This window comes from Myotis davidii, unplaced genomic scaffold (assembly GCF_000327345.1).
Source record: "Myotis davidii unplaced genomic scaffold, ASM32734v1 scaffold88, whole genome shotgun sequence".
Classification (NCBI taxonomy): Eukaryota; Metazoa; Chordata; class Mammalia; order Chiroptera; family Vespertilionidae; genus Myotis; species Myotis davidii.
In genome coordinates, this window is record NW_006300377.1 from 2,107,047 (window position 1) to 2,121,708 (window position 14,662).

At 52.0% G+C, this 14,662-nt stretch overlaps 1 protein-coding gene across 2 annotated transcripts in view; it reads left to right on the forward strand.

Annotated features, from left to right (window-relative positions):
• Positions 1 to 14,662, forward strand: part of GRIK3 (glutamate ionotropic receptor kainate type subunit 3) — a 196,611-nt gene that overhangs the window by 171,779 nt on the left and 10,170 nt on the right. For both annotated transcript variants that reach the window (XR_001516150.1, XM_015572874.1), the window contains exons 12-13: positions 3,074 to 3,192; positions 5,680 to 5,897. Coding sequence is in view for 1 of the 2 variants with exons in the window: in XM_015572874.1 (XP_015428360.1) it covers positions 3,074 to 3,192; positions 5,680 to 5,897 (337 nt within the window). In the remaining variant the exon portion in view is untranslated. The remainder of the gene's footprint in view (positions 1 to 3,073; positions 3,193 to 5,679; positions 5,898 to 14,662) is intronic.

A 14,662-nucleotide genomic window follows, 5' to 3' on the forward strand; every position in this document is an offset into this window, starting at 1 on the left:
TGTTTTATCTGTGACCCACATCTCTGGCCACCTGGACATCCGTCCTCTGCCTGGGCCCCAGCTCCCCTTCCCCTTTACAGCTGGGCCCTCTGGCCCCTCCCTCCAGACCCCAGCCCAGCCTCTGCCCTGCTTATTTTTTCTCTAAACCCTAACAAAGCACGAAGAGAGACTTCTCTGGAGAGGCAATTTGAGATCCAAGGACTTGGTGTTTCAGCCTTTTTTTCTCCTGGGACTTCTTTGAAAACCTTTCCCCCACCCCACTCCCTTCGCTCCCTCCTCCCACACCGAGAGAGACCAAAGGGAAAGATGGCGGGATGAGATTGTCCTCCCTCCAAGCCCTTTGCGGCCTGCCAGCCTGGGGCTGCCTGCCTGCTCAGCCCAGCCCTTGTCTCTCTAATGGTCTAACAAGCCTTTGAAGGCCAGGAGCCACTCTGCAGCTCTCGCCATCATTTTAGCGGCTCCCGGCTCCCGACTCCCGGGGCCTCTCAGCCCGCCATGCCCTGCTAAACAGCTCAGGTTTTCCAGCATCACTTCTGCCCTCGTGACATGCGGCCTCTCTCTCCCCCCCCTCCCCCTCCCCCTCCCATTCCTGGCCTTTCATCAGAGGTGGCTGGCAGCCAAGCCTGCTTCCCACCACATCCCTCCTGGCCAGGACAGTAGGAACTCCCTTCCCAAGGTTAGGCTGGGGAGACTTTTGGGGAGAGACGGGATTTCCGGAACTGCTGGAATGATGACACGGGACACATGAGGTGAGAAGGGAGGAGCGAGGGTCTTGGCCACGGAGCCACGGCAGCACCGTGGTACAACTGTCACACTGTGTAGCACTCACATAGCACAAGTCACATAACGCAACCTGTCGAAATCGTCACAACAGTCCTGTGAGGTGGGTATAATTATCCCCACTTTACAGAAGTAGGAACTGAGGCTCAGAGGGGTGAAGCCATTGCCCCAAGTCACAACGCTTTTTCTTGCAGAGTTAGGCTTCACATCATGGCCTTTCGGAGTTTAAATCGGGGGTGGCCAACGGAGGTGCCGGAGGGAGCAGGAAGGAAGCCTGAGAAAGTGAAGCAGGCCGAGTGGAGGGAAGCGGGAGCCATGGGATGGAAGCAAGCCAGAGGCACATGCCTGGCGAAGGGGCCGCTGCTACTCAGCTCCCACAGCTGTGCTCGGCGGGGTGCTGTGCGGCGCTGCCGGGCTCATGATTTTTAGAGAGATTCAGACTTCAATGTGACACCTCTTGGCTTTTATATGTAGCCACTCATTGGATTTTTTACAACACTGTCAGGGTCAAGCACCGCACATCTGTATGGGGCATGTGGCCCTCGGCCCCCTTCTCCGCATGGCCTGCGTCCTTTGGGCCACTGCATACTGGCTGCTGGAGAGCTGGACACAGCCGCCCAGAGCTGGGGCCTGTGAAGGTAGCCAGTTCCCAGATCCTCTCCACGGCATGTGGCTCAGCGCAGGGCTGTCTGCCTTGCAAATGGCCTGGCCTGGCTCATGCCTGCCTAGCACCAGGGTGTGAGCATTGATTAAGGCCTTTTCCTGCCAGCAGGATATTCTGCTTCAGGCCACACCAGCCATTCCAGCCCTTTGGGGACTTCCGCGGGGACTTCCGCAGGGTCACCAGCCATTCCAGCCCTTTGGGGACTTCCGCAGGGTCTCTCTCTCTCTCAAATGTTCTAGCTTCCCCCACCCTTCATTTCCTCCGCAGGAACTGGGGCCACACACACAGACGATGCCCCACCTGCCAGGACTTCTCCTCCTTAGAAGGCAGTGGGGGGCTTAAAGCCACCATGTCTCCCTGTCATACGTGCATTTGTATCTTCAGAGAAAAAAATCTGAAAAATTTGATAGCACATTATTCTCTCCTGGGGGGGAAGAGGGGGGATCCTGGAGTACTTTTACTGTCTCACTGTATTCTATGCTGTTTGGATACTTTATGAAGAATGTACTTTACTTTTGTTTTTGCTTTAAGTTTTTAAGTAATATATGAATAATTAAAAAATATAAATAAGTAACAACAATAGTAATAAATAATGATAAATGAATAAATAATATTACAAATCATTTAAAAGCCCATTCTCATCTTTAAAAATTTATATTATACGCCTGACCAGAGTGGCTCACTTGGTTGAGCTCTGTCCTGTACACCAAAAGGTTGCTGGTTTGACACCCAGGCAGGGCATAAGGCCAGGTTCCAGGTTTGATCACCAGTCGGGGCACCTCTGGAAGGCAGCCTATCAATGTTTCTCTCTCTCTCTCTCTCCCCCTCCCTTTCCCCTCCCTCCCATCCTCTCTCTAAGCATGTCCTCAGGTGAGGATTAAAAAAATAAAAATTCATATAATACATGTAGAGCAAAAGGCTTCCCTAAAATTCCTCTGCCACTCTGACTTCCCTCCCCAGAGGAACACACTGATACTTTTCAGAATTGGATTCTTCCAGATGTTTTATATGCATTTAAATACAAATGTACATAAAGAGGTAGATAGCTGTGTCTTGGGGAATCTATTTACATAAATGCCATCCTATTGTTCTTATTTTTATCACTGTTTTTTTAACCAAACATGTGTTGAAGATCTTTCCCCGTCGGTACATCTAGAAGTATCGCGTTCCCCCCATCAGCCGCATGATGTTTCAGAGCACGGTGTGGCACAGTTGATTTCATCGTTCCTCTGTTGAAGGACATTTCCGTTGTTTCCCGTTTTTTTGCTATTACAAGCAGTGCTTTGATAAACACCTCCGTGCGCTGCTCTTTACGCTCGTGTGGTCGTGTTTTTTCTAGGATGGATAATGAGTCGCAGAATTGCTAGGTTGAAGGGCCTGTGCACTTTTAATTTTAAGAGATGCTACTGAATTACTTTTATAACCAGCAAAAGCCACTAACCATAAAGAACGAAGCAAAACGGCCCTGATTTCCCATCCCGGCCTCCCCAGCAGAACAGTGAGGAAATGGATGCTCAAGTGGTCAGCACTTGGGTGTTCGCTAAACCACGGGCTGGTGTGACACGGACACCCCTCCCTCCCGTCGCCACCTTTCAGCTCAGCCTCACTGCTCCCCTGTCCTCCCTGCAGGTTCAGCCCTTACGAGTGGTACGATGCTCACCCCTGCAACCCTGGCTCCGAGGTGGTGGAAAACAACTTCACTCTGCTGAACAGCTTCTGGTTCGGAATGGGGTCCCTGATGCAGCAAGGTATGCGCCCCCTCCCCCGGGGAGGAGTCTCCACTCCCCAGGGGACCTCTCCTCCCTGGGTGTGTGGGGGGATGGGAGGGCTCCGCCTTTATGGAGTCAGCCCACCCTCCAGGACAGCCTCAGACCTGCTGAGCCATCACGGGGTTGGCAACAGCTGGACACCCAGGTGTGCCCTTGCCCCAGGGCCCCACCCTTCACCACTGCTATTTCTGGGCCAGCTCAGGCTCTAGGGTTAAAGCAGATAAGCTGCCCTCACCCATGTCATGCAGGGCTCATCCCCAGCTCCTCCTGCTCCAACTGAGGTTCTTACAGAGGCTGACCCACCGGCGGCCTCACCACCATAGCATCGGGCTGAACAAAGTTGGGCTGAGGAGGGGGAGAGTGGAGGCAGGGAGGCTGGCTGGGAGGCCATTGCAGGAAGGAGACGGTGAGATCTGAACTGGGGTGGTGGTCATGGGGGTAAAGACAGAGATGGACTAAGAGGATGTCAGGATGCAGCAGGAACAGGACTCCATGGCCGCCTGGCTGTGGGGGGTCTGGGAAGAGGAAGGGCATGTCTGAGGCTGGACTTTAGCCTGAGGCCATGAGAGGTGGGATACATGGAAGGACACCGGTCCTTCCATCCTCTCGAGGGAGGGCAGTGTACCTCGCCCTGGGCTGGTGGCCCACCCTTTGGAAACACGTGCAGCTGTTCCAGTATCTCAGAGAGCAGTGCGTCTGCTCCGGCTTTGAGGATGTAGGAAGAGACACCCTGGGCTGGAGGTGGCACCGGGAACCGGACCCCCAGCCAGGAAACACCCTCAGGGAGAACATGTGCCCATTGCTTCTGCCTGTCAGTCCAGAACCTCGTATCTCAGGAAATAGAGGAACCCAAACCTTTAGGGTCCCACGAAGGGACATCGGGTGACAAGGGAGCATGGCTCAGGGGGAGGAGGATCCCAAGAAAATGTCCTTGTCCCTCACTCATCCGTGTGTATCCTCAAGGCCCAGCACAAATCCTGGTCCTCAGTAGACATCCACCAGCAAACGCTGAATGGGTGGATGAATGAGTGAGTGAATGGTATTATCCCACTGGGTCCTGAGTGCCCACTACCTGCCAAGCCCTGTGCTGGGTGCTTGAATGAAGAAGGATGAGGAAAGATAAATACTGCGCCTGCCCCCCTCCCCGATGATGTCCCATCCATGACAGAGCCCAGGTAGGGACTTGGGCCTGGGTAGGGGTCCAACAGAGCCTGGCAAAGCTCATCAAGCAAACAACTAAGTCATTCTCGCCTTGGGGGCAGCTCTAACTCTTCAGGCTGGGGGAGAGCCAGGCAGGTGGGGCTGGGGGTACTGACTGGTGAGGAAGCTGAGGAGCCTTGTGGGAAGTGACAGGCAGCTCTCAAGGGAAGTGCCTCAAGCTGTCCCCGCTATTAATGAGTGTCCTGAAGCCTCACCTTGCTTCTGCGTCCATCATCTTTGCGCAGTGACAGTTGGGAAAGACCTGGAAACCCCTCAGAGCAGTAATAGCCTCTCTTCTTCGTCTCCTGCTGCTATTCAAAGCCCTGGCCCCTTGTGTATTCCCGCAAGGTTTTCATTAAGAGGGAGAAAAATCGTTGTGTATTTGAAAACCTCTCCCTTGAGTGATTTCTTTGATAAAAGAAAAAAAAAATCATCCATATCAAAGCAGATGCTTTTCAGGTTGCAGGTCCAGATATTCTGCAAAGTTCAGAAGTCACTTGCTATTTAAATCTCTTGAAAGCCGCCCAGTTAATTACTTCAGTTAGAAGGTTTCGTCTAAATTGTGCTCCACACCCAAGGTCAGGGAGGAAGAGTTATCTATTTCTGCAAAGAGCTTCAAAAAATGTTGATTTTCTCTTCCTGCAAAGCCCCGCATAGCAATCTTGTATTTGTATACCAATTGTATTTCCAACACAATTTCTCCTCAAATTATATCATCGCAGCGTCTCGGTATTTGTGTGGGGCTGGGAAGAGGAGGGACGATTCCTCATGCTTTGCAGAGTCCTGGAGAGGGGAGGTGTCTGGCACAAGATCATACGGAGAGCCAGGAGCAGAAATCACTCTAGAGCCCAGGGGTCCTGACTCCTCCCAAGTGTTCAGAACCGGGGGCCATCCAGGGTCCCGTGGACATGCATCAGAGGGTCTGGCAGGCCTGCGAAATGCTATGCATGTGCTTGTGGTTTTAGAGCAGCAGTTTTTAAATTTCAGCCTAATCAGAATCATCTGGAGGGCTCATCAAGCCCGCGTTATGGGGCACCACCACTTACTGGTTTAGTAAGTCCTGGGATGGGGCCTGAGATTGTGCAATGCTAATGAGTTCCCAGGTGATGCTGCTGCTGCTGGCCCAGGGCCCACAGTTTGAGAAAACTGGTCGAGGGTAAGGGCCTTGGCTTTCATGAGATCGTCAGGGGAGCCCATGACCCAGAAGACCCAAGCAGTCCCGGTCTGGACATTGTCAGAGACCACCTACCTCTTCCCTTCTCCCAGGGTCTGAACTGATGCCCAAAGCCCTGTCCACGCGCATCATCGGTGGCATCTGGTGGTTCTTCACGCTCATCATCATCTCCTCCTACACGGCCAACCTGGCCGCCTTTCTGACCGTGGAGCGCATGGAATCACCCATCGACTCTGCGGATGACCTGGCCAAGCAAACCAAAATCGAGTATGGAGCGGTCAAGGACGGGGCCACCATGACCTTCTTCAAGGTGAGACCTTCTCCCTCCCACTGCAGCACCTCAAGCTGGTCCTTTACTGGCCTTCCCTAAGTCCCTCCCTGTTGGGGATCATTAACTTTTGGGAGTTAAGGTGATGTGGCCACCTGGGTTGATTCCAACATAGATCCTAGAGGTTTCTAGGCCTGGGACAAGCCGTGTGAGTGTGCATTATTTCCTTAAATCATCAGAGGGCAGGTGGGGAGACGAGGCTGGAGGAGGAAGTGAGGCCAGGTGCAAAAACAGGCCCCAGGGCCAGTGGCTTCCTTGCCCTTGACTTTGGGTCTCAGTGGCATCCATCCATCTCCACGAGGCTGGCCTGGGCTTGGGGTGAGCACTTTACCACTTAGAGGGCAGCAGGGGGCACGTCCCCCTCTCTTCCTTGGAAGAGAGTGTTTACAAACATTCCTTAGCGTGTTACACTCTAAGAATCCTGTGTCCAGAAAAAGCCGCTGTCACCTGCTCAGGTTACTGCTCTTACAGGAATCTGGCCGTGACTTTGCTGCTCCTCCTGCTTTGTAAGGTGTTGGCTCAGTTCCCAATGTTTTGACACCTTCTGCTCAAGTAGCTGAGGGTCGACAGGCTGACCCTGAAAACCAGTAGCTGTAAATGTTATTCTGGAAATTAAAGTGATAATAACAGCTACCAGCACCGGGAGCTCACAGTGAGCCAGGCACTGTGCTAAATGGTTGCCTCGTGTAACCTCCATGACAAATCCTGTGAGTAGGTACTACTTCCACTCTACACATGTGGAAACGGAGGCTCAGAGTAGTTCAGTGACTTGTCCAAGGACTCACAGCTGAAGAAGCCAGATGCTGACCCAGGTCTGCCTTCCTCCAAGGCCCATGGTTTAGGCCATGGCTCTCAGACTTGGGTGTGCATCCAAATCACCGGGAAAGCTGGGCAAACCCAGGTTGCTGGGCCTCACTCTCAGAGTTTCTGGGTCAGTGGGCCAGGGTGGGGCCAAGAATGTGCATTCCTAACAAGTTCCCGGGTGATGCTGCTGGTCCAGGGATCACACTTTGAGAACCACTGTCCCAACTATTTCTCAGAAACAGTCAGGATTCGGAACTCTGGGGCTATAGGTCCATTTGTTCATTCATTTACATATTAGTCAACTGCTCTCGATCAGTCTGAAAGTCTGGGTTGTGTCCCTTTCCTCTGGGCCTTGGCTCCCAGCCCCAGCCCTTGCCTCCTTCCAGGCTGATCCTCTGAGTGATGGATTGAGCCTCCAATGGGGCCCGAGTGGGAGAGAAGAAGGGGTTGGTGGGAAAGCCTTCTGCCTCCTGGGCTCCAGAGCCCCACCAGGACTCTGTCCCCCGCTACTCCCTCAGACTGTCCTTGAGGATGAAAGCACCTGCTTAGTGAAGAGAAAAGAGGGAAGAGGCAGGAAAGGGGCTCCTGTCTCAGATGTTGCTACTGCTGCTGTGAGGCAGCAGGCGTGGCCTTCCTAGGAGGTCACTGCCATGTATTTAGAGTGAAGGAAAGAGGAAAGTGTGGTCATGGGCACATTAGGAGTTCTCTGGGACCCTATGTTTGCTCATGAGTGTGAGCAGTATGTGAGTATGTGTTACATGACTGTGTACATATAGAAATATATGATACATGTATGTGTGCACATTTGTGCCCATGCACAGTCTGTCTGTGTGGGAGTGTGTGTGTGTGTGTATGAACATGAGTATCTGCACATATGTATGTGTACTGGTGAGCATATGTGTATATGTATCTCTGTAACATGGGTGTGTGGATATGTGCTTATAAATGTCTACAAGTGGGTGCCAGGGTGTCTATATGTATATATGTGTGAAGAATATATGCATGTCCATCTGTTGAAATGTCCCCATGGGTGTGCCTAAATTAGTGTGAGTGGGGTGGATGTGCCTGTGTGTGTGTGATTGCTATGTGTTGTGTAATGGCCCATTCATGTGTGTGTAATAGCTTTTGTGTGCGTGGGATGGTTCCTGCATGTATGTGTGTCTACGTGTGTTTGTAATGATCCAGGTATGAGTCTGCATGTATGTGTGTGTGCATGTGGTGTGCCTGCTCGTGCCTATCCTCAGGCTGTGGCCCAGCCCTTTGACTGTGCCAGAGCATCTCTCATGCATTACTCATGAGCGCGTCTCCAAGCAGGGCTCCCGATCAAAGGGAAGCAGCATAAATAAGGCCGGTGCAGGCTCATTGCCGCTGATTGGATGTCCTTGCCTCCCTCCATTCTAAGATGCTCAGATTGGTTTCCCAGAGCCTAGTCCCAGCTCCCCACTGAGCCGCTGTCCCCGGCATCAAGCAGCACCTCCTGCAGCCTGCTCTGCCCTCACCCACCTTCTCGGCAAATGGCACAGTGAGGAGGCCAGTGGAGGGACTCAGATGCTGCCACCCAGCTGAGATGCTGGGGCTCAAGGGCCTGTCCTCATAAGGGCCTTCGGCCAGAAACAGCAGCTCCATGTCCCAAAGCAGGACCAGCTCCACTTCCTTACTCTCCTGATCCCCAATTAATTCCTCTTGAAGTCTGGCCTTCCTGTCTCCCGCTTTAATTCCAGGGACGCTCTCCTTGGCCCGGCTCCCTTTCATTGGCGGCAGCAGTGGGACTGCTATGTAGGCAGAGAGGATCTGAGTGTGCCTACATGAGCCCCGCCCCATACGGGAGCTGAAAGCACACAGCACCTCCCTGAAGATCCCTGGACAAACTTACTTCTCCCTGCCCCTCTTCCCTCCATGGTCATACCTCCCCCATCCCAGGCCAGGTTATGGCCTCATTGTCACTTCCACGTTAGAGCTGGAAGAAAACCTGAATTTAACCTAGAGAAGCGGAGGGGCTGGGTGATTGGCCCATGATCACACAGCAGATTGGTGATGGAGCTGGGACATAGGTCAGATATTCTGTCTGCACACGAAGCGCCCTCTCTCACACCCACTCTTGGGTCTTCTGGAGGGGTTGTCCCTCCCCTGCCCGTGTGTGTACATGGCCAGGTTGGCAGTGGGTTTGAACAGGGGTCAATGCCAGGAGTACGCACAGGATGTCTAGAAGACATTGGCAAAGTTAATGAGAATGGTAACATTTACTGAGCACTTACTAGGTGCCAGGCAATGTTCCAAGCACTTTGCCTGTACACGGTCCCTCCTTATTCACGGGAACACATTCCAAGACCCCCAGTGGATGTCTGAAAGCACAGATAGTCCGGAACCCTGTATGTACTCTGTGTTTTCCTAGACATGCATATCATTGACAGCTTCTCTTTAGCATATCCAAATTGGTAGCATCACTACGCGATTTGGAGCCATTATTAAGCAAAATAAGGGTTACTTAAACACAAGCACTGCCGCAGCGTGACAGTCGGTCTGATAACTGGGACGGCCACTACGTGACTAACGGTGGAGCATATGCAGCGTGCGTGTGCTGGACAGAGGGACGGCTCGTGTTCTGCACAGGACGGAGCAGGAGCGCTCGAGATTTCATCACCCTAGTCAGAACAATATGCAATTTAAAACGCATGCATCGCTTATGTATGGAGTTTTCCATTTAATACTTTAGGACCATGGTTGACCGTGGGTGACTGAAACCGCGGATAAGGGAGGACTATTGTATTTGCTCATATCGTTCTCCCATCAGTGGTAGAAGGTCATAACTGTTATTATCACCTCCATCTTGCACATGATGAAAGTAGCCTCAGAAAGTAACCTGAATTAACACTGACTTGCCCAGCATCAAGCTAGTGAAAGGCAGAGCTGGGATTTGAACCCAAGCCCGCTGGCTCTCGTGCCTGTGCTCTTTGTCACTGTGTCCATAGCACCTCCCTAAAGAGCCAGGCAGTCCAGGAGTCAGTTGGGCAAGAGTGAAGCCACAGTCAGTTGAGCCAGATCCCCAGCCTAGAACAGTGGCTCAATAATAAATGAGACTGTCTATCTGATAACCAAGTGTGTCTGTGTGTGTGTGTGTGTGTGTGTGTGTGTTCACGCGTGCCCTTGTTGAATTAAAGGATGGAATTAAAAGATGGCAGGAGCCGAGTGGGGCAAATGCAGGAGGCCTGTTGAGGACAGGAGCCAAGCAGGGGACACCCCTGAGTGTCCAGAGTCCACAGCAGATGAACATCCATGCTGAGGTTAACCTGTGTTCCTGCTTAGGCTGCAAACCACCTTAAAAAGCCCCTGAACTGAGAGTAGAACTCAGTGGGGAGAATCCATTCCTGTCCAAAGACAATGGCAGGAAGTGGGGTGTTGGGCTCTCTCGGGGGAGCTCCCCTCCCCCACCCTGCAGCCCAGGAGACGCATGGCTGGAGGCAGCCCCATCATTCCAAAGGAAACTTCATTTGAAGAGTTGTCAGGAACAGCGGACATCACAAACGGCGTCTCCTGTGTTGTCCTCCCTCCGTCTTGAAAGATGAAAATTAATTAGGAGATGAAACAGGAGGCCTTTGAAAGCACCGGTCGGCTGTAACACTATGTAGGCAAAATGTGAAGGAGAACGTTGAGGAAGCGGGCTCTTTGTGGGAGGGCTGGGCAGCTGTGAAGGGAGAAGCTATCAGAAGACAGCTTCTCCCAAGAGTGAGCCCTGTTTGGTTTTGGGTGGGGGAGGCACAGCACATGTGGGTGGGAGAGCCGCTTCAGAAAGGGATGGGAGCTGGGGGCCATGAGTTTCAGGCTCTCTGGGTCCCTGGCATTGCCAAGCCCTCCCCCTCGCACAGCCTTGCCCCGTCCCAGCACCCGAGCCTGGAAGGCACTTGGAGAGGCCATTCAACCCACCTCACCCCACCCCCTCAGCTGCTCTGCACTCTTCTGTGAGCTGGAGGGCTCAGGGGGCACCTCCGACCTCAGCTTCTGTTTCTCCCGCTGTGTCTGCTGGCCTCTCTGATGGTGCCTTCTCCCTGTTTTCCATCGACAGTGGGGTGGGAAGACCAAAATGCACTGACCCGGCAGAGCTTGGTGGGGTGCCCCTGGCACAGTCAAGTCGCCTCAGTCTTAAAGTAAGACAGACTGGAACTGGGGTCGTGGGTGTTGTCTCTTCTGGGTGACCTTGGGCAAGTCACATCTCTGAGCCTGTATTTGCTCACCTGGGTGACATGGATCCTGATTCCCACCATATGGCCATTAGCAAGAGGATTCACTGAGCTGCCATGGTGCAGTGGTTAGTGCAGCACCAGCCACACAGGAACACATACGTCCCAGGCTCTCTCCTCGGGATGCTGCTCCAGTTGGCTGGCCCAACAGATGGGGAAGCAGGCTGGACCCTTTTCTCCTATTGCCCCAAAGTCCCAACAGTAATTGGAAAGAGTCCAGTCAGGGCACACCCGGAGACTCCCATTCTCCCAGGTCCTTTGGGACTGGGCCTTTGGGGAGGTCATGGTGCCTCTGTCCCAGGATGGCCATCTGCCTCTGCACGGAGCTAAGCACTTGAGGAGGTGCCCAGAGGCCAGGACAGAGCAGCAACCGGTGCAGGGGTCGGGGCCAGTGATGCCAGCAGTGATGGAAAACACTCCATTACTGAGGACCTCTCTGTGCCTTAGTTTTCTCATCTACAAAATGGGTGTAATAATAATACCCACCTCCTATAGTTACTGAGATGATTAAATGGGAGAATTCACATAAACAGCTTGGAACTGTACCCAACACAGTGCATATGCCATAAACACTATTTTTATTGTTGACTGTTGAAACCAGTGATACACAGGCTTCTTCAGCCCACAGAGGAGATCTTTGCATTTAAAAAATTCACATTTCCAGCTTCTTGAAAATGTGAAAGACGAAGCATCACAGAGCCGGCTCTGCCACAAAGCAACAATTGTCAGGAGCTGAGAGCCGATGGCGCTCTCCAGTTTATCAAAATTCCACTCGACATTCTTTACTTATTACAATGCCGTGCGTGGCTCCTGTCGGCGATCGCTGAGCATTGTGTCATTATAGTCTATAGCAACTCCGTACTACAGGAATTATTGTCCCCAATTTCTAGGTGAGAAAACTGAGCCTTAAAGAAAAATAACGATTCCAGGCACTTACTGAGCACTTCGTAGGCCAGGCTCTGTGCTAAGCTAACCCCCATTTTACAGATGTGCAAAGTGAGGCTCTGAGATGTGATGCCACTTGCCTGTGGTTACAGATGGAGCTGGCATTTAAAACCAGACTTCATACAGTGGAGCTGACCCCTCCCACCACCTCCACCCCCCGTCCACAGCTCTCACCTCCTGACTCCCCGCTTCAGGGCCCAGCCTACAGCCCCACACGGGCAAGCCTGAGGGGCATGTGCAGACAACAGGGGCTGCAGCTGGCAGCCTGGGGGGTCAGCAGTCTGACCTGGTCCGGAAGGCAGAAGCAGCGGACTTAGGGAGACCTCCTGGCTCCCACAGAAATAAGCCAAGAGACATGATTAACTGCTCGAGTAGGAAGATCCAATAAAGCCAAAGACTCCACACCCAGGGATAAGAAAGCTAATTACTGCAGGAAAGGTCTCCTTTCCAACATGGAAATTACCCCCGGTCTCACATGGACTCACATCGCCACATGCTCCCCGGGATTCGGCTCCCTTCGGAACTGATATATTTATATATATATGTACATGCATTTTCTTGTACAGAAATGTTAAATCCTCAAGATTAAGTATCTTCGGTTGGGGAAAATCAATTTACTCCTTTGAAAAGGCTGCAGTTGAAAGTCGTGAGCCTGAAACTTACTTTCTTGCCAATTTTACTGATAAAAAAGTCTCTTCATCCTGGCACATCTCCCTGAATGGCTGCTCCAAACAATTCCATTAATTGATTTGAGTGACTGGCCCTGAAACAAGGCTTATTATGGCTCCCAGCGGAGTCGGGGCAGGCAGGATGGCTCGGGAGCCATAGGTATGTGAGACTCCGCTCCCTGGTGGTGACCACAGCTGGGTCCAGTGATAGGAGCTCAGGCCTCCGGTGGCCGGGCCCAGGCAGATGGAGAGAGGCCTGAGATTCCAGGAGGGACTCTACCTGCATCCCTGCTTGTCTCAGACATGCCAGAGGGAAGCTTTTCAGGGATGTGTCCGGAATCAAAGATTCACAGAAGGACAGAGCGTAAGGGGGCCAAGGACCGTGAGTGGGGGTGTTTGCGAATGGGGGCCCAAGATTTAGGACCAGCGCAGTGGGTGGTCATTCTAGGGAAGTGGATTCAGACCCTCTGCCTGAAGGTGGCCAAGGGAGTGACTTTGCTGACACTGGAGCTGGCAGAGAAGGGCCTCTTGAAACCAGCATCACCGCCGGCTTCCTGCCTTGTCGCTTCTCACCTTAACTGGCCAAGCTCTCTGGGGTCCTTTCCCATCTTCTTCATTCTGTTCCTTTACCACTGGAGGCTTTTATGTGTCTTTCCAAAAAGCCTATCAGCTTCAACACTCCCTCAAGCCCTCAAAGGAAATGTCTCCTTTTATGGTTAGTGTTACTGGAAAGAGCATGTGTCTTAATGTCAGACAAGCGTATGTATAGGAGGAATGGGGTGTTGGAGGGAGGAGTTTGCAGAAAAAGGAGAAGTTCTTACTATAGCCTGAGACGCAAGGAGTAAGGCAGGCCTTCCTGAATGATTCATTATCAAGTTACTTTTTCCAGGCTTGAGATTTCACCAGTGGCTGACTATGTGCACGGGAGAGTGAGTGGGTAACATGGGTGAGGTGGGGAGGTAGATGGGTGGATGGATGGATGGATGGATGGATGGATGGATGGATGGATAGATGGATGGACAGGTAGCTGGCTAGATGGATGAATGGAAAAATAAATAGGTAAAAGGCTAGGTGGGTGGTCGCATAGTTAGTTGAATAAATTAGTGTATAGATAGTGTGTGAGCAAATGCATGAGACATGAACATGATAAATGAGGGTATGATGGATGGATGGATGGATGGAGGATAGATGGATGGGTGGATGGATGGGTGGTTGGATGGGTGGGTAGATGGATTGCAGGCATGCACTGAAGTGTAAAGGAACCGTGGTGCCCAGCTCTGGTAGAAGAAGGAGAATTCAGAAAGCAGGAAGGACCTGGATGGAAAAGGAGCTGAGGTGCTGGAGTCACTGAAGGGAGAATAGTACTTAGTCACTGTAACCAGGTGGGTAGAGTATCTGAGGAGTATGTGTACCTGGAAGCTGGTATGATAGGACTTAGATGGGATGATTAAAGGAATAGTTAGAATTGATTATCTGAAAAAACAATCATTGGGAACAGAAATAGCTTGTGTGAGTATGTGTGTAAGAGAGTGTATCAATTATCTATAGCTGTGTAACAAATGACCCAAAAGTTAGTGTCTTAGAACAACATGTATGATCTCACAGTCTGTGGGTCAGGGTTCAGCACAGCTTGATTGGGTCCTCTTGATTGGTTGTCTCATGAGCTACATTCAAGGTGTTGGCTAACACTGCTCCACTTCCAAGCTCCCCCACGCGGCTGTTGGCGGGATTTAGTTCCTCCTCGGCTGTTCTCCACTGACCATTAACTGGAGGCTGTCCTTCGTTCCTGGCCATGTGGGCCTCTCCATGGGGTGACTCACAGCATGGCAACGGCTTCCATCAGGCAGCAAGCAAGAGTGCAAGCAAGATGATAGTTCAGTCTCACTAACCTAATTTCTGAGCGACATCCCATAGCTATGGGGTTGGGGTGGGGGCGGTGTCAAAGTAAGCCTGTGCATCCAGCACCCATGAAGGAGTAGGGGATTACACAAGGACATGAGTCCCTCAATGGAGATCACTGGAGCCATTTAGAAACTTCCTGCCACAGAGAACCTGAGCAGGAAAAGCAGCACAGTGGAAAGGACCTGAGGGATAA